General features: G+C 36.4%; 1 protein-coding gene across 15 annotated transcripts in view; it reads right to left on the bottom strand.

Moving 5' to 3' along the window:
* The window catches only part of NTNG1 (netrin G1), a 346490-nt gene that overhangs the window by 55235 nt on the left and 272652 nt on the right, over positions 1–18603 (bottom strand). For 6 of the 15 annotated variants that reach the window (XM_054685404.2, XM_016923571.4, XM_009426751.5 and 3 more), the window contains exons 6-7: positions 8286–8351; positions 5776–5835 (exon numbers count right to left, since the gene is read on the bottom strand). The exons of 6 other annotated variants lie outside the window; for them this stretch is intronic. In XM_054685404.2, the coding sequence (XP_054541379.1) occupies positions 5776–5835; positions 8286–8351 (126 nt within the window). The remainder of the gene's footprint in view (positions 1–5775; positions 5836–8285; positions 8352–18603) is intronic. 3 more of the 15 variants (XM_001143469.7, XM_016923578.4, XM_016923566.4) reach the window with 1 other exon arrangement.

Consider the following 18603-nt stretch of genomic DNA (forward strand, 5'->3'; position numbering starts at 1 on the left):
GGAATACAGCTAACAGAAGAGATGAAACATCTCTACAAGGAGAACTATAAAACACTGATAGGAGAAATTGTAGACAACACAAATTAATGAAAAAATTTCCCATGTTCATGGGTTGAAAGAATTAATATTGTTAAAATCACCCATTACTCAAAGCAATCTAAAATTCAGTGCAATTCCTATCAAATTTCCAATGTCATTTTTCACAGAATCAGAAAAACCAATCCTGAAGTTCATATGGAACCCCACCCCCCAAAAAAAGCCCAAATAGCCAAAGCCAAAGCATTTCTAAGCAAAAGGAACAAATTTAGAGGCATCACATTTCCTGACTTCAAATTATACTACAAGGCTATAGTAACTAAAACAGCATGGTACTGGTACAAAAATAGACACATAGATCAATGGAAGAGAATAGAGAACCCAACAGTAAAGCCACATACCCTACAACCTCTGACCTTCCATAAAGTGGACAAAACTAAGCAATGGGGAAAAGCACCCTATTCAATAAACAGTGCTGAGAAAACTGGCTTGCAATATGCAGAAAAATGAAACTGAACCTCTATCTCACCTTATACAAATATTAACTCAAGATGGATTAAGGACCTACATATAAGACCTGAAACCGTAGAAATCCTGGAAGAAAACCTGGGAGAAACTCTTTTGCACATCAGCCTAGGCAAAGAATTTATAATGAAGACCGAAAAAACAAATACAACAAAAACAAAAATAATAAAATGGGACTTAAACTAAAACGCTTCTGCACAGCAAAATAAATAATCAACAGAATAAACAGACAACCTACAGAATGGGGGAAGTATTTAGAAATTATGCCTCTAAAGACCAATGTTTAAAATCTACAAGGAACTCAAATAACTCAACAAGAATAAAACAAACAACCCCATTAAAAACTGGGAAAGGCATGAACAGACATTTCTCAAAAGAAGACATACAAGCAGCCAACAAACACATGAAAAAATTCTCAGTATCACTAATCAACAGAGAAATGTAAATTAAAATCACACTAATGTGCCGTCTTACACCAGTCAAAATGACTCTAATTAAAAAGTCAAAAAGCAAGAGATGCTGGCATGGATGTAGAGAAAAAGGAATACTCATATACTGTTGGTGGGAATGTAAATAAGATCAAGCTCCATGGAAAACAGTATGGAGATATCTCAAAGAACTAAAAATAGAACTGCCATTTGACCCAGCAATTCTACTACTGGGTATCTACCCAAAGGAACATAAATTATTATATAAAAAAGACAACTACAGTAATATGTTTATTGCAGCACTATGTATGATAGCAAAGTCATGAAACCACCCTAAGTGTCCACCAATGGTTGATTAAATAAAGAAAATGTGCATATACATGATGAAATACTATGCAGACATAAGAAAGAATTAAATCATGTCATTTGCAGCAACATGGATGGAGCTGCAGGCCATTATCCTAAGTGAACTAACAGAGAAGCAGAGAATCAAATATTGCATGTTCTTATGTATAAGTGGGGGTTAAATAAAGGGTACATATGGACATAAAGATGGAAAAAATAGACTGTGAGCACTCTAAAATGGGGGATGTTTGAGGGTTGAAAAATTACCTACTGGTAATTACTAAATCCAATATTTAGGTGATAAGTATACTAGAAGCCCAATCCCCGGCCATTATGCATGTAATATCCATGAAACACACAAGCACATGTACCCCCTGAATCTATTTTTTTTTTAAATTCAACTTTTCATCTCTTCATGCTCATATCCCAGTAGCTAAATGTGGCTAGTTTTTCTCCAGCCATTTAGAAACAAGTCTCATTTGAAGTTCATGACCATAAACCTCAGTGGGGTCCCCAGATCTGCCTGGTAATCCTTCCTGAAGCAGGGGCTTCTGGGCCACCACACTGTCTTGATTCTTCTTCTTCCTTACCCATCATTGCTTTTTTCTCTCTTTTGCTTTTTGTCCTCATCTCTTCAAATGTCTCAAGGTTTAATCCTTGGATCTCTTTGTTCTCTACATTCACTCTAGATGATTTTTACCCAACCCCATGGTCTATATGCAGGCCATTCCAAAATAGTTATTTCCAGGTTGGACTGACTCCCCAATTAATTAGTGAGACTCCCTTCAGAGTCATCCATTGTGTGCCACTGCCTTCCAAGAATTTCCACTTGGACGTTTTATAAACATTTCAACTTTAACTTGTTCAAAGCTGAGCTCTTGGGTTGCCTTCCTAAACTTGCTACTCACCCAGGCTGCCCCATCTCACTACATGACTATTCCATTCCTCCAACTGCTTAGCCTACACCTCTCACCATCTCTACCACCTTTTCCTCAGACGCATCATCGGCCCTTACTTGGATTACTGCCATCATCCCCAAACTGTTCTTCTGGCCTCAACCCTTGTGATAATGTCATCTCCACACAGCAGACAGAGTGACTCTTTCAAAACTTTAGTGAGGTCATGACATGCCTCTGCTCATCATTCTAATGGCTTCACATCTTATTCAGAATAAAAGAGGAGTTCATTCATTCTCTAGTGACCTGGCCCCTGTCCTCCCTGGGGGCTCATTGCTAGCACTCTCCTCCTAATTCATGGCACAGTGCCTCCATGTTGCTGAGGCTCTTCAAACACACCAAGCACTTCCCAGGGCCTTTACACTTGCTGGTCTGGAATACCCCCAGACATCTCCATTATTTGCTTCCCCAATTCTTTTTAAAATATCTTCTCAAAGAAAATTCTCTGACCATTTAATCTGAGATAATAGCCCCCACCCACATTCCCTAATCCCTCAATTTCCTAATCTTGTTTATATTTTTTCATAGAATTTATAATATCAAAAAAGTATATGCAAAAATCATTTCTCCCTCTCTAGTTGAGTGTAAATATTCAAGGGCAGACTGTGTCTGTTTTGTGCACAATTATAACTACAGAACTTAAGATATTGCGTGGCATACACTAAGCACTGAAAAAATATTGTCAAATGAATGAATGAATGATGATCCTGAGACCTCTTCCTTTGGGGAACAGAGGAAGATAGAGAAAAGTTATGTTTAAATTCATTCCTTCATCGTTGGAATTCCTGAAGAGAATCTGGCTATATCCTATATATTAAGGAGTTTAGAAAAACAATAGCCACAGAACAAGCTACAGCTGAGTTAGTGATTATTTTAGCTGAGAGTTCACTACATGTCTATTAACAGATCAGCTTAGGCAGAGAAAAAGCAGGTTTCTGAAAACTGCTGTGGTTTTATATAGTTTTTAATGTCAAATTGCATTTCAGACAACTTTTATTACTGTTGTATAAGCAAAGCTAAAGGGGGTCTTTAGCTGTATGTATACACAATGTGGCATGGCAACCATTGGCAACACATATTTATTGAGCACGTACAGCCATCATGTACCAGAAGACAAAGGGAATGCGATCCAGGCCTTCAGAGTCTAGTGTGGGGTTTCTCAACCTTGGCACGATTGCCATTTTGGGCCAAATAACTTTGTTGTATGGGGCTGTCCTGTGCATTGTAGGCTTTTCAGATGCATCCCTGGGCCCTCTACGGACTAGATGTCTAGATGTGGTAGCAACCCCCAAACTGTGACAAACAAAAATTTCTCCAGACATTGCCAAATGTCCCCTGGGGGGCAAAATCCACCCACATCCCCATTGAGTACTATTGTTCTAGTAGGAAGATAGAAAAAATACTATATATGTGTAATATATATGATATATTGAAACATAGAAGGCAGTTGTGATAAAGTACTTAGTACCTAGACAGTTAAGAGCAATGAAGGCTAGAGGTGTTTTACAAGGGGAAGGGTTCAAAGTTGACTTTCTAGATAAGGAAAGGACCAAGTCCCCTCTAAGGTTTAAAAGGTTCCTTTTGACCGACACTGGCTGGGGAAGACCTGGGCAGATAAGATTTCCAGGAAATCAAGAGGTTGGACACAGAGAATGAAAGAGAAAGAATGTTACTAAGAGGAGGGGATTCAATTTCTCTTTTGCATCCTCATTCTTACTGTTCCCCATGTTGCCTACAATTACATTAGTAAATTGTCTCTGTAAATATAACATAAAATACAATGAATGTGGCACAATTAGAACAGGTAGATTTTTTTTTTTTTTGGCCAAATGAGGAAAGCTAATTCAAATCCAGAGCTGATTAAAATTCACTTTAGACATTCAAAAAGAAAGAATTTGAGAAAAAGACCTCAGAGGTGAAGGAATTGGAACTCTAAGAAGAATTTTCCCTTCACTGCATTAAATGGAGTGATTCTCGGAATTAAGAGGCTCTAGCATTTTCTTTATCTTTTCCCCACCCACCACCCTGTCTTGCATCCTTATGTAGCTGTTGAAGCTCTTCCACACGTATCATTTGACGATGATGTGAATTTGTCTCTGGTAAGTCTACCTCATTGGGTAGCTTCTCCCTGCCCCCAGGAATGTGTCTGGACCTCATTGGTGCTTTGTCCTCAAGAAACTAGAGATGCAGGTTCAAATTCCAGGTTCAGAGGCCTCTTATATATCCAGCATGCTTGACATGACAGAAAAGAGATAAACTTTGCACGTGCTTTTTCCTTCCTTTCTCCTTCACCTCCTTTGTTTCTTTCCATATGGCATCCCTATGGTGGCTTCAGTGACTGCCTATATGACACACCACATACCCAAATTGATTTGTTACCCTCTGAGCCTGCATCTACTCTTCTCATACAGGACTTATTTCCCAAAATTTCAAACCTAATTGGGTTCCCCTCAACCCAAATTGGCATATTCTATGTTCCACGGTTAAAAGCACATTTGAGAAAATTTTGACATATGGTTTAAATACTCTTGGTTTCCCTTTCCCATTTCCTGACCAGTTTCCACTTTTTCTCTATATGCCACGGAAGGACAAATTCAACATTGATTAAAATCTAGGAAATGACTAAATTCAATAAGGAATAGGAAAACATTATGGTCATTTTCACCAAATGGGTCAAACTAAGTTCAGATTTTATTAATAAATACATTTCTTTGTAAGAGGTGTTTTATGAAAAAACAAAAAACAAAACTAAAACGTGACATATGCCCAACAGTCAAGGGTGGAAAACAAGACACACCTGTTACACAGGACATTTAAAGAAAAAATGGTGAAATAAAAACAGAAGTCTTCATGTTTCCTGAAAAATCTTCATTCTGTGAATGACAGATGCTAGCTGGAATGGGCCATTCATGAGTCACAGATGAGATGCTGCTCACTTTCATTTAAACAAAGTAATATAACTATTATTTTTGGATCCTAAGCAACACTTAATCCAGTGCAGATCTTCACTTGTGTTTTTCAAAGTTATTCGAAACAATTTTTTGGAAGCATAAATTCCAAGGTGTTTCATTTGTCACAAAGTGAAATGGGCACCATACATGGAACCTGCCTTTCTGGTCTCATGAAAAGCATCCTTGAAACTCACTATAAGTGGGTTTCCTTATTTTCAATGCAAGTGAGTATCCATGATAGTGCTCTAACATTAGTGTTCTAAACAGGAACCTCAACCATTGTAATTCTTATTCACACATGAATCTTTCAGAAAACAAATGTAACATTTTTAATTGCAGTCAAGTTTCTGAGTGAAGCATTTTTTTTTTCTTACAGATGATTCTCAGTACTATTCGATGCATTGATTGATATTAGTCAACATGCCTCACCAATAAGCTGATGGGTACACTTCACAGATATTCCAGATTCATACAGTGCAATGTTTCACAACACATAACACCATGAAATCACTGTATGAATCCAAGAATTCCTACCTCTCTTGTGGTTTGCAACTTGAACAGAAGAAACTGTTGACAAAGCTAATTTGGGAGCAACTGGATAGGTTTAAAAGAATGAACAGTAAATTAGAAACAATAGTGAAACGTTCAAACTGCAATAACTTATCACCAACCCACTTGAAAAGTAGCCCTAAATTAAGAGACTATTTGTATCTGTTGTTTCTGGGAGTTTGTTTCAATCACAAAGTAAGGCTTGTATTTGGCTGAAAATGGTTCAACATTGTCAGTAATACAATTTAGAAGTTTTCTTTTCAGAGGGAAAAATCATTACCATTTAAATCAAGAATCCAGTGAAGCAAGGATTGTTCCCATAACAATATGGATAGTAGGATCCCCTACTGTCAATCTTTTAAAGTAGGAGTTGTGTTGTCGGTTGACATTATCATTGCCTGGGTTCACCATGACATTCTGTGTCATGATAAACTATTCGACATATACACCATTTAGACTATTTTTGTTGAACTAATTAGGCATCCTAGAACATAAGTCAGTCCCAATAGTCAGCCATTCAGCAGCATTTGGGCCTATCTCAGAGTCACCTTGAACACGTATACCTTTAAAAGTTGTAGTCTTCTCAGCATTTGTTACCTTTTTGATGATATCAGCTTGTTAATGGCAGAGATTTCTCTCTATGTTTTCCTGCCATTTCTTTTCCAATTATTCATGAAGAGTTGCTTGTGAAAATAGCCAAAACAGAACAGAGCCTGATGTTCTTTGCAGATGCTGACAAGATAAATTATGGCTGCATAGAACTGGCCTCTGCTACAAAGTGCACCTTTCGCTAAAATTTCAAAATTTAAGCACTTTGCTCAACTGTGCTGCTTCTCAATAGATTCATTTGAACTCATTATTCACATTCTAAGAAAGTGCAACTGGTATTACATAATGATATTTCTGAAAGTGTTTTGTCCTGTGACTCTCACAGACAGCACAGCAAAATAATTAAATGGGCCTATTTCAGGTTTTGAACAATGCATAATCTTGTTCAGCTCAAAACTCACTGTGGAGAAGTGTTGTCTTAGAGTCTGTGTTGTATAACTTGTGAACTACGAAATTCAATAGGAAATACTGAGTGACATTTCACTGAAGATGCTGTCATTGAACTTGTCAAGGAATAAAGCCACTAAACCTCTTCTGAATCCTCCTAGAATTATACTAATAGGGGCGAGCTTGATCTGTATTTCTTCTTTCATATATGTATGCAGAAACTTGAAAAAATTCATTTGGAGCAGATGATTAAGATAATTCTATTTGCTAGTAATATATGTATCTAGGACAGTCTAGATTTCATCACTCTGATCAAGGACTGAAAATGCAGCCCTTCCAATTTGACTCCTCAACAAATTACTAATATATTTTGTTTTGCTTAGCAGCTATTTCCTGGTTCCTCCTTTTGCTCATTTCCTTTTCCATCTGTATTCATTAGAGTTTAAAAGGAACATCCTGTATATAGCTAAGGAAGGTGGAAGCCAAAGATGTGCCTTTTTTTTTTTTTGAAGAAGGAAGAAGGCAAAATAATACAATACTATATTAAAATAAATTCCTGTTTATACATGACTATATATATCTATAGGCTAGATGTTAATATAAATTTAACATTACACTGCAGCTTATGAAGTTTATTGCTCAGCCTTTAAAAGTTCTCTTTCTTCCTGCGTAATCACATTTCTGTCTATCAGTGTTGTTTTCTTTTTTCTTTTTTTTTTTCTTTTTCTTCTTTGACATTAGGAGTCAGAAAATAATTACTGCTCTAAGGACAGAAAGAGAACAGATTGCTCTAAATGCTGGAACACATGAATGTTAATTGATAAAGAAGATAAAAGGAAAAGTTCCAACAAGGAAAATTTACTGTGATGTGAAAGACAGAGAGAGAGAGAGAGAGAGAGAGAGAGAGGAGGGAGGAGGTAGGGGGGAGAGGGAGAGGAGACAGGGAGTGAGAAAGGGTGTGTAAGAGAGGCTAAAGGGAGGGAGGAAGAGAGGAAAAAGGAGGAAGGGAAAGAGACAGATTGCTCCAAATTTTTGCAAGTCAGTATGGAGCAATAGTCAGCGAAAACAGATCTGTTAGGTGTCACAATACTACCTCTATGTATTTTCCCAGACCCTCAGTACAACTGAGGTATCAGTTGGTTGACTTAAAAATAAGAGGAAGTCATTGAAAGGATGCCTGTGCCACTCACACATTTTTAAGTCTTGTTTGTCCTCCACACTGTGGTGGTAACAGAAGTCTAGGCTTCTCCTGGGACTGACTGACCTTCAATGTAATCTGGTAAAGGGCTTTTTAACTTCCATGCCATCTAATTTTCCCCTTCATCTTTCACTCTAATATTTTTGAGACACTCTTCATATTAGAAAAAAAGATTGAATTATGATTCTTTCAAAGACATAGCATTCATGATAATGCTCTTATTTTGTGCTAAAAATGGCATATAGGATTTTCCCCCAAACATGTGGGATTTTATGTCCGTAGGAATTTTACATGCTCCTACCTTGTTTTGGGTTAGAAACCTCAAGGGAAGAAATATTCGGCCATATCCTATTAAACTTTGGAGGATCTGCACGCATCAGGAAAAATCAGGGTATGTTATTTTCAGCTATAATGTCATTTGGTCTAAACAGAAAATTATATGGATAAAGACACAAACCACACATCTGCTCTTTAACTTGGCTGTGATGCACTTAAACAAAACATGACTCCCACATCAAACAAGAGCAAGCAATTGATGACTCCCAAAACATTGAATGGACATTAAATATATAGCTACCTCCCTACCAAAGCTACACATTTACTTTTAAAATAAGGTAGAGTGTTCTTACACACACACAAAAATACAAATAAGGACTTCAGCAATCCAAACCATTATGTAAAGCTGGTGCCTGAAACTAGAAGATAACACTAAAGAAATAATTTCTCACTTGAGGATTCCATTCTCCTCAATTTATATTTACAGATATGAACTGGTTGCATTCGTCTTTCATGATAGATTCTTCGGGGTATGTTTTAAGTGTGAGCCATTATCTCTGAAAAGGAGTGGATATATTTCCTATTTTTATATGTGTAGTTTCTCAGAAAAGGAAAGAGGGAAAACTGGTGGTTTTGGCTTATGGAGAAAAGTCCAAGATGCTTCCAGTTGTATTTAAGGTTTGTATGTATGGGTGTGTATGTGTTTTCATGATGCCTTTACCTCAAAATATGTTCCTAGAGTTATTGGTTTCAATGCAGAAATAAATAAAAGCATTAATTAATTTAAGAATTGGTATTATTTATATCTTGGTATTATTTGTGTCTTCCAGTTATGGAAGGCAGAAGAGCCAGGCTAGGATTTAATGTTTTTAAACTATTTTTGTGAAGGTGCATGGGCATGACTATTAAAGCAGCTATTTTATGATGAAAATCCTACCATCTATTGAGTCCAGTCTCAAAACCACATCTCTTGTGTTGTCCTTTGGTACCACCCAGGTCCATAAGGATGGCTCTTGGCTCTAAATTTCTGTAACCTGTTACTTCCAGTGTTCCTGTTTTCTCACTGATATGTGGACAGGCATGAGTTTTAATGTTGCCAGTTAAAATTGTAGAGGTCGATTTCTCATCTCTCTAGTTGGATTGGATCTCTTTGAAGAAGGGCAAAGCCTTGCAGAGGGCTTCAGTAAATATCTGATAATTGAGAAATAGATATCAAGTGGCTATGCTACTGTAAATAGGTATTATCATGTTGTTTCCTCCATAATTGGATTATAGCGCATTCTTCCAAGACAAGAGACTTGCACTATAACTTTGCTTTTTTAAATATTTGTTAGAAAAGCTGACCTGATAGAGCCAACAGAAATGTTGCTCTGTTTCGCTCTGTTCTCATACATATATCCACAAAGGCAAAGGCAATCTTGATATCTATGAAAATTTATGAATGAAGAAAGAATATGAAAATTTATGAATGAAGAAAGAATGTAATAATTTTCCACATCTGTACTCAGGTGTTATTAAATAAATACATATTTGGTAACATGTAGGCAAAATATGCAAGTCAATTGACTGTTGCTTTTCACTTGAGCATTTTGATGATGGGTAGATATTGAATGGTAGATATTGAATTAATAGGACAAGCCTACTTGATCTGTGATGATCAGCTTTGAAAAACTATAAATTTGTGTTTTGAGGAAATTAATATTGTCTGTATTCCCAGAAATTGTTTTGTTTAATAAAGCTTTCAGAGTATTGGTGTAGTTTTACATAAAAATGTATTTGTATTATTAGTATCAGATTAAGACAATCTTAATTTGGTGAACTAGCTTTCTCCATCTTTTTCTGTGCAGAAACAAATATAGGTCTTAAGTGGGGGTGATGTTTGCAAGCTTAATGTTAAGTAGTGACTTGTTTGTCTCGATGAAATGCAAGTACTGGTATGATTTATTATTTTGTTATTGAGCTTTGCCAAGAAATTTAAGTAAAGATAATAATTTTATATTAAATCAATTTTAGAAATGAGTTCTGAAAAAGAACGCTATAAACTTTATTTCATATACTAATATTTTAAATATTTGTCTGTGCCTGTATTTTAGTGTAACTCCTTTCTTAGTGTTTTATGATTTTTTTCCCACAGGGTGCTGAGGTTCCAGTTTATGGATCTTCTTATATGTATTTAAAAAATTAATGTAGGCCATTCTACTTTCAAATTGCTGAGACTTCTTGAACTGTATGGACTTATCAAGATAGACACCTCACTTACAATCTGTTCCTACTGAGAATATAATTGTCTTCTGTATTGTGTATCTAACATATTTTCTTGGGTGGGGGAAGCCTTTGTGTTTGCCTAGGAATATAATTCGACTTTTTTTTTCAAATAATTTTCATTATGTAGAATGCCTAACTTCGTTAAACTACTAAAACTCAGAACCACCAGCGGCCATCATATGAAAATCCGGATCAAATCCATACATATCTCCAGTGGGACAAAATTTTATGTGCTCTGCCTTTTCCTTGGGAGGAAAAATGTTATCCTGTAAAAATGGATATTGAAATTTGTGGCCTCTAAACTCCTATAGTGTGTTACTGACTGCACATATACACTTTAACATTTGGCCATCACGAGACTTTTTAAGTTAATATCTCATCTTAATTTTTTACATGTATTTTGTTTTATAATTGCAAGGCCAAGTAAGAAAACAACTTAAAATTAGCCAATTACTCTCTGAGTAATTTTACTTTTTATTCTAATACCTTAGCATGTAGTAAATGCTCAACAAATATTACTAACATTTAATTCCCAGAAGTAAATTAAGCATATTAGAGGCTACTTTAATAGTATGTCTGAGAGCAATTCTATCTTATCACATCCAATTCCAATGAAAGTTTTTGTAGAACATGAAGCTTCTGAGAATTCTTAGTGAGAGAAATTCTTAGCAATGGAAACGAATTATAATACATCAACAATATTTGTATTGCTTCTTTGTATGAACTGTTGTAGAATGTATTAATTTCATTTTTTTTCACAAATCAACTAGGGAAAATCTTCAGGTCAATATGAATGTCTCAGAGTGGTGTTTTGTTACAAGGCAAAGGGCACTGGGATTCAGAAGATGAGAGGTCTGATCCCCGTTCCACCACTGAGGAGCTATCTGGCTGTTAATTTCTCCGGATTTTACTTTCCTTATCTGTAAAACAGGAATGCCAGATAAGAGATTTCTAAGGTTTCTCTCAGCTGACAATTTCCATCACTCCAGTGGTTTTCTCATGGCCTAGCAGCATCATAGTAAAGTTCATGGAAGAGTGATGCCTGTATATATGAGGCATATGCCATTTGGAGAATCTAGTGGATTAAGAATTCCTTGTGTGATGAGGAAATTATCCCTACATGCCTTGACTATGGACCTTTTGACTGTTGTTGAAACCCAAACTGAATGAGAAATTATTATAAGGGTGAGGGGAAGGATCACGATATGCTTGTAAATGACAAATCATTCAAGAATAGCTTTTCATGGAAATCACTTCTTCTTAAGGATGCTGGTTCCATACCTTTGTTAAAATTGACTGAATTTGTCTTGAGGATCTCCCTGATCAGGCTCCAAAGACTATGTCTACATATGTAGTATGGAGACCAAAATCATTTATTCCACAACTGCCTCCTTTAAAAAATAAAATATCTGAAATGCCTTTCAGTTGCTATTATTAGTCTGAATTTTCAGATTGTATCTGTGGGAAGCCTAGAAAATAATCTATTTAGGATAAATTTATTTAAGATATGGTGCATGTAAATAGAGCTCAGGCTGGGTTAAAAGTCCGGTTCCACCACTTGGACAATTCCTTAACTTCTTTGTGCCTAGCTTTTCTCATCTGCAAAATGGAATAGATAATGACACTGTCTGCTACTCATTGTTGTCAAGACAGAATGAGTTAATATTTGCTTGGCATCATAGTGAGCATTCAGTAAATGTTAGCTCATTCTATTTGTGGTTGCTGTTGTAAATAAAAATCAGATTGCTGTACCATAAACAGTTACTGACTCGAAGTAGGAAAATAATGTCTTCCCCTATTTTTTTCAGTATTAATTGTTCTTAAACCAAGTGATCTGATAAGTTAAAAAGATCTCTTAAGATATAGCTTACTTTAGAGAATAATCCAGTTCTAGGGCCTCTATCAATTACTATTATTCAGAAAGCAATACAAATTATTTTGTAATACTGTGGACAATATTTGATTTTTAACCTTTAATCTGAAAATGGTAATTCCTAAATTTCTTTTGGTTTAGAACCACATCAGCTTAGAATATGAATCAAATAGGTAGTTTCTCCACTTTTTTTAAGAACCCACCCCCAAACTGTTACATGACAATTTAGTGGTCGCACTTGAAATCAATTTTCATGAATGAGAAAAATTGAGATTTTGGTTATAAAAATTGGACCCTGGAAGGAAATATTTTGCTCTTCTGCACCCAAGGAAAGCTCACTGCATTGTAAGTTGAAGAAAACTATGATAGAATTGCTAAACCTGACTGTCTAGTGCTGACGTCCCAGTGAGTCAAGCTGCAAAGCAAGCTTGAAACAGAAAACTAAAGACAGTTTATTAACATCAAGAAAGCTTTAGAGGTAGAGTTGCTTTAGAATATTAAGTTGTCTTCTATCACACATGGCATTTACTGAGCAGCTTTCAAGTCATTTTGTGGATGGCCTTTAAGAACATTGTAAAATGTAACTTTCTCATCAAGGAAAAAGTTTTCTGATTTTTTTTTCTATTATTGTCTACCATGTAATATCTCATATTTTAGTTTAATTTATATAAATGAGAAGGTCAATTCTAATGTCATGGTAGAATGAAAAAAGTCCTGGTTTGGAAATTGGACATTGAGCTGGAATTCTGGCTCTGTCATTATTTAGATGCTTTAGGGAATTCATTTAAGACTTGGCTGCCTGGTCGGAAAATGATGAGGTGGATGAGTTGCTTTTTTATTAAGTTTCCTAACAACACTAATGCTTACATAATTTTTGGTTCTAAAATATGGCAACCTGTGAGAAACAGGGTACCACGATGATATGATGTGCCACTGCTGTGAGGATGTTAGTGAACCTTACTTAAACATTCTTCTTCCCTGGCATATGAGGAAACTATCTGGTGGAGATAAAATTACAAGGTCCCTTTGGGTTTATACAGTCACTGCTGTCATTCCTCAGGAAATCTGGAAATAGCATTTTTTTTAATTGAAAAAAAATTTTTAAGCACACACCGCACTTGGGATGGAAATAGCATTATTGATGCCCAGAAAGAAATCCACAGGACCATCCTGGCTAATACGGTGAGACCCTGTCTCTACTAAAAATCCAAAAACAAAATTAGCCGTGTGTGGTGGCAGGAGCCTGTAGTCCCAGCTATTCGGGAGGCTGAGGTGGGAGAATGGCGTGAACCCAGGAGGTGGAGCTTGCAGTAAGCTGAGACTGCGTCACTGCACTCCAGCCTGGGTGACAGAGTGAGACTCCATCTCAGAAAAAAAAAAAAGAAAAAAACATGAACAAAACAAAACAAAAAACAGAAAAGAAAAGAAAAGAAAAGAAGAAATCCACAGGAAACTCCAAAGTTCTACAGGAGAAATCCCCAGAGCCTTGGAGGTAATCTTACCATCTTCGCAGCAACTACCTACTATCAGAAACACACCATCATTAAACAGATGGGGAAAACAGAGTTTAGTGTGATATTGGCAGAGTTCTCCTTGAGATGGCATATCGAATTTTATTTTGTTATAAGCAACTATCCTGATGAAGAAAAATTTTGGGTTTACTGTCGCAGAGTAGGCATAAGCATGCTTCACAATTTGCATAGCTAATTTCACAAACTGTTTCATGTTCTATAAAATATCTGACATCTATACATTTTCCCTCTTCCTCAATATATTGAGGATGTTTGGTGGTAGAGGAATAGTATATTTTGAAAGGGGGAGGTCACGGTCCTCCATCCCTGTCCTCAGACACCATGCTTGTAAGTTCTCCAGCTGACAACACAATAAGGAATCCGAAAATGAATTCTGATTTTTCTCCAGGACTCTACAGTTCCCTGCATAGAAATGGGTCAATTAGGGATCAACAGGTCTTCTAAGGCACAGTGTAATGGATTGGAAAAAGTCTAGGGTAGGAGGCAATTAATCTACAATTTTTCTTTTCTAATCTCTTCCACTTGGTATAATGTTATGAGTGTAGCCTTTGCAGCCAGATAGGCATTCCTGGTTGTACTGCATTGGGCAAGTTATGTGGCCACTCTAAACCTCAGATTCACCATTTGTAAAATAGAATTCTGTAGACATGTGGGAATACCTCCCTACAATAACTTTTCCTAGGCAGTGGCATGGTTAGTTGGACAGCTCTCCAATGATAGTCCAAGAAGACTTCAATTGATAGCCACATCCTTGAAGTAACTGGCACAGTACAGGAATTCATAGTTAACATGTCTAAAGTCTCATCAAATGAAACCTTTTGGAGATCTTGGCAAGTTTTTGCTTAAGCTACGAATTTCCTGACCCCACAGAGATAACTGGCAAAGGCAGAGATATCAGCTCACACTTAAAAAAAAAAAAAAAAGTGGCTTGACATTGTAAAGTCACCTGGGAAAATGCTAATACATGATAAAGTTAATTTGCTCAAGGTGGGCAATTGTCGTCAATAAAGATTGGTAAACTTATTGGATTTTAAAAAGACATTTAAGTAGGAGATTATTTCAGCTCCTCCATTGGAATATTCGATTTGTTCTTCAGGATTAAAGAGGCAGCTATATCCTAATGTTCATTCAATTTTAGGATAACCACAAGATTTCATGAATGTGAAATGCCATTTACACAAATATGAAATGGTTCTGTGATGAGGATACTGGGTACATGATAGTCCCAAAGGCATTTCATCTGGGACCTTAGCTTTCCTTCTAGAACATCAGCAAACAGTTCAAAATTAATGTAGCACACCATGCAATTTGCCTATCGCTACACTAGCCTGATAATTTTTTCCTCATTACATAAAACCTGATTCGTTAAAGGGCAATTCAAATGAAACTTTTATTTGGGGGATTTAGAAGTATTAAAGCAAAGGGGGAAAAAACGCAAACAAACACTGCAGCTCTCTGTATAACATGAATGCAATTATTAATAACCCTTGGGTGGGAAAATGATTAACCTTGTTATTTTCTTGACTATCCAGGTTTCTACAATAAATCAAGACTGCACAAAAATATTTGGATGCTGTATGGAAAACAACTTTTACCAGGTCTCCAACTGGCATAAAATGTTTTCAAGTATGAAAACATCTCTGGGCTTCCTCAACAGGCTGACAGATCCCTGCAGGTAGCACTTCCCTTGTTTAATAGTCTTGCCAATTACATCAAATTAGAGATGAATTTTTAACTCTGTGATGAAGACACTGCTTATTATAAGATAAAACAGGACAATTAGCTATTTCCCTTAAGTGAACTGTTGTTTTAAATTGAATAAGTTAGGGGTGGGGGACAGCAGAGGAATAGCCAAACACCTTCCTCAGTATTCTATGCTTCATGTAACATCATGCCAGTCATTTGAAAGTAATTTAAGGAAATACTCTATAGTCAGGTTCACAAAATGTTTACATCTCTCTTCTTTTGTTTGTATTATTTAAAAAATTCTATTTATTTCAAAACTCCAAGAGTTCGAAATGGTCTTCCTTGATGTGATCTTTGTTTTGTGGATAGCTTAACTTTAACCTCTGACTCATCTGTCATTCGGTTTTGTAAGAAGTGATAATCACCCACACAAATGTATTTGCACATTAGGCCAATTCTTGCTGGTCTAATTATGCTTTTTATAATATAATGTTTAACATAATTTGTGTAATCATTTGCTTTTCAGGACCAAAGATCATATGATATATATTAGAAGGTAATGATCAGTTTATCACTTGAACAAAAACACCCACACCAAGACAACTATTACTTTGGATTATCAGCAGCAACAAATATTCACTTGGATAAAATCACAAATTTTACTTATAAGTGCATAATACACTTTATTAAAAAATGCAATCTGAAGGAATTCCTACCACATCAGGTAAAGTGAAAACATAGATCATAAGGCTCAAAGGCTACAGATTTATTTTGGGATTCATTAATTGCTGACAATATCACCAGCATATTTTCAGCCATGGCCAAAGCAGATCAGAATGACTGAGTTCTAAGTCAAGTATCCTTAGGAATATGGGAACCCTATTTGTTAATAGATAGACAACAGCAGGTACAAATGACCTTAATGGGAAATTTGTTTCAAAAACATTTTTAGCAGATGATCGGAAAGGATGACCACCCTATCCATGCATTTGAACCTTAATACAGGCGTTGGCATTTTGAGATCTATACTGAAATTTATTAGGGCTCCAAAACCTTTAATCACTGTGTATACAGAATATGTATGTAAACTGATGGTTATATACATCAATAATCTACATCGATAATATACATCATTTATTTTCCTTGAGCTATGCTGTGATAATCGGGGTCTCAGGGGTGTTACATCTGCTATAATGGTATCTTTCTATATAGTTAGTGGAATTATAGTCATTGATTCCTTCTTTGGGGTAATGCAAAAAGCACTGGCAAACACCCATAACTTAGCTAAATATCCAAACAGCTTCCTTTTCTCTGGCTTGCACCTTGAAAACCCCATTCCCGTGCCCTCTAGAACAGGCAGTGTCATCTATGTGTGAATTCTTGCCCTTTGGAGAGGAAAGGAATCCACGAGTGCACACAAAAAGCAACTTATAAGCCCACAAAGAAGGAACTTTTGAATGCCATTAAAGCAGCCTAGAAGATACAATCACGTTTGATGGTTTTACTGTAACTCTTCACCTTAAAAGCCAGGCAACAGGTAAGCTAGTCATGTGTGATGTTGGGTGACCTCTGGAAGCTCTTACATCCTGTTTGCTGGAAATCTGAGAAAATACCCATTGCATTCTAAGCGGAACAGCCAGAGGCATATTGAAGGGAGAGTCCAAAATATCACTTTTAGTCAGAGGGTTTTTATTAGGAGTAAATTTTCCTAGGTTCTTGATAATAAAGGTTAATATATTTTTTTCAAAGGCACAACGAAGCATCCTTTCAGGTCACCACTGATTTCAAAACAAAACAAAACAAAACAGAAATTTCCTGATTTGGTATGTAAAAGGTCAACATCTGCTGATGCTCAGATATGGGGAATGTGGTGGAGGCGGCCGAATGGGATGTCGAGTGAGCAGTACAGTTAGAGGGGCCATGCAACATACAACTGACACTCCAAACGGAAAGACACCCCAACGCCAAAGAACTACTTTTCCATCCATCCATTTCTGAAACTTCTGACAGGCCAGATCACTATAGCAGCCTCAAAAATCTGTGTCAGCTTGCTTCTACTTGCTTCCCTGTTGCACTAAAATGCACGTGCAAATGCAATTGTCAAGGCCTGAAAGGAGCACATTGTGGGGTATATATACAGTTAGGCAAATGCCAAGGGGGATACTAAAGCAGAAAAATTAGACTATTAGAGCTGAAGGTTTTCATTTGCAAGTTTTTAACACTGATGCTGTTTCAACAAGATCACAAAGAGGATGCTGTAGCATTAGGCTGGTATCTCTAAATGGATGTGAACACTACTTCTATTTACAAAGTGGCCAATTTTCATGGCATTTACCACATCTACTGCTTAACAAATCAGTGTCCAGGCCTATTCACAAGCTCAAGTAAACTGGGTTGATTTATAAATTGGGACACCTGACTGCGCATTTATAAGAAGCAGGAAGTTGCTTTATCCAAATTATCAGAGTATTGCTTTTTAGATGGATGCTGGGAATCACAATCATTCAATGGCTATTTACACTGCGATCACCCTGCCTGGCACAGCACCTATGACACAAGCCTGTGAGGAGGTGACACTACAGTGAAAATTCTCTCCGCTTACCATGCGTAATCTTGCTTCCTCAGTAATTTATTTGTAATCAGTTACTTAGTAGTTGTTCAAAGATTTTAGCCATTAGAGATAAAGGGTGCAATGTATAAAAAATATTTAAAATTTTGCTCTGTAAAGTTACTGGGCATTTTCTTAATGCGAATTTCAGGCTTGGCATGAGGGCATCATTATTTTACACATGAAGCGGGAGCTACACCTGGTTCTCCCATGATAGCTGGAAGAAAGTTCTTTGTAGTGATACCGGAGAAGTGTTCTATAGATGGTTGAAGAGCGGTTTCTCTTCAATTGCTTAGATTCATACTAACAGATTTATTAAAGGAATTTCTAGTACTCTCACTCCCAAATTCTGCACATATTTTTTATACTGTTTCTATAT

The sequence above is a fragment of the Pan troglodytes genome, chromosome 1, assembly GCF_028858775.2.
Source record: "Pan troglodytes isolate AG18354 chromosome 1, NHGRI_mPanTro3-v2.0_pri, whole genome shotgun sequence".
Taxonomy (NCBI): domain Eukaryota; kingdom Metazoa; phylum Chordata; class Mammalia; order Primates; family Hominidae; genus Pan; species Pan troglodytes.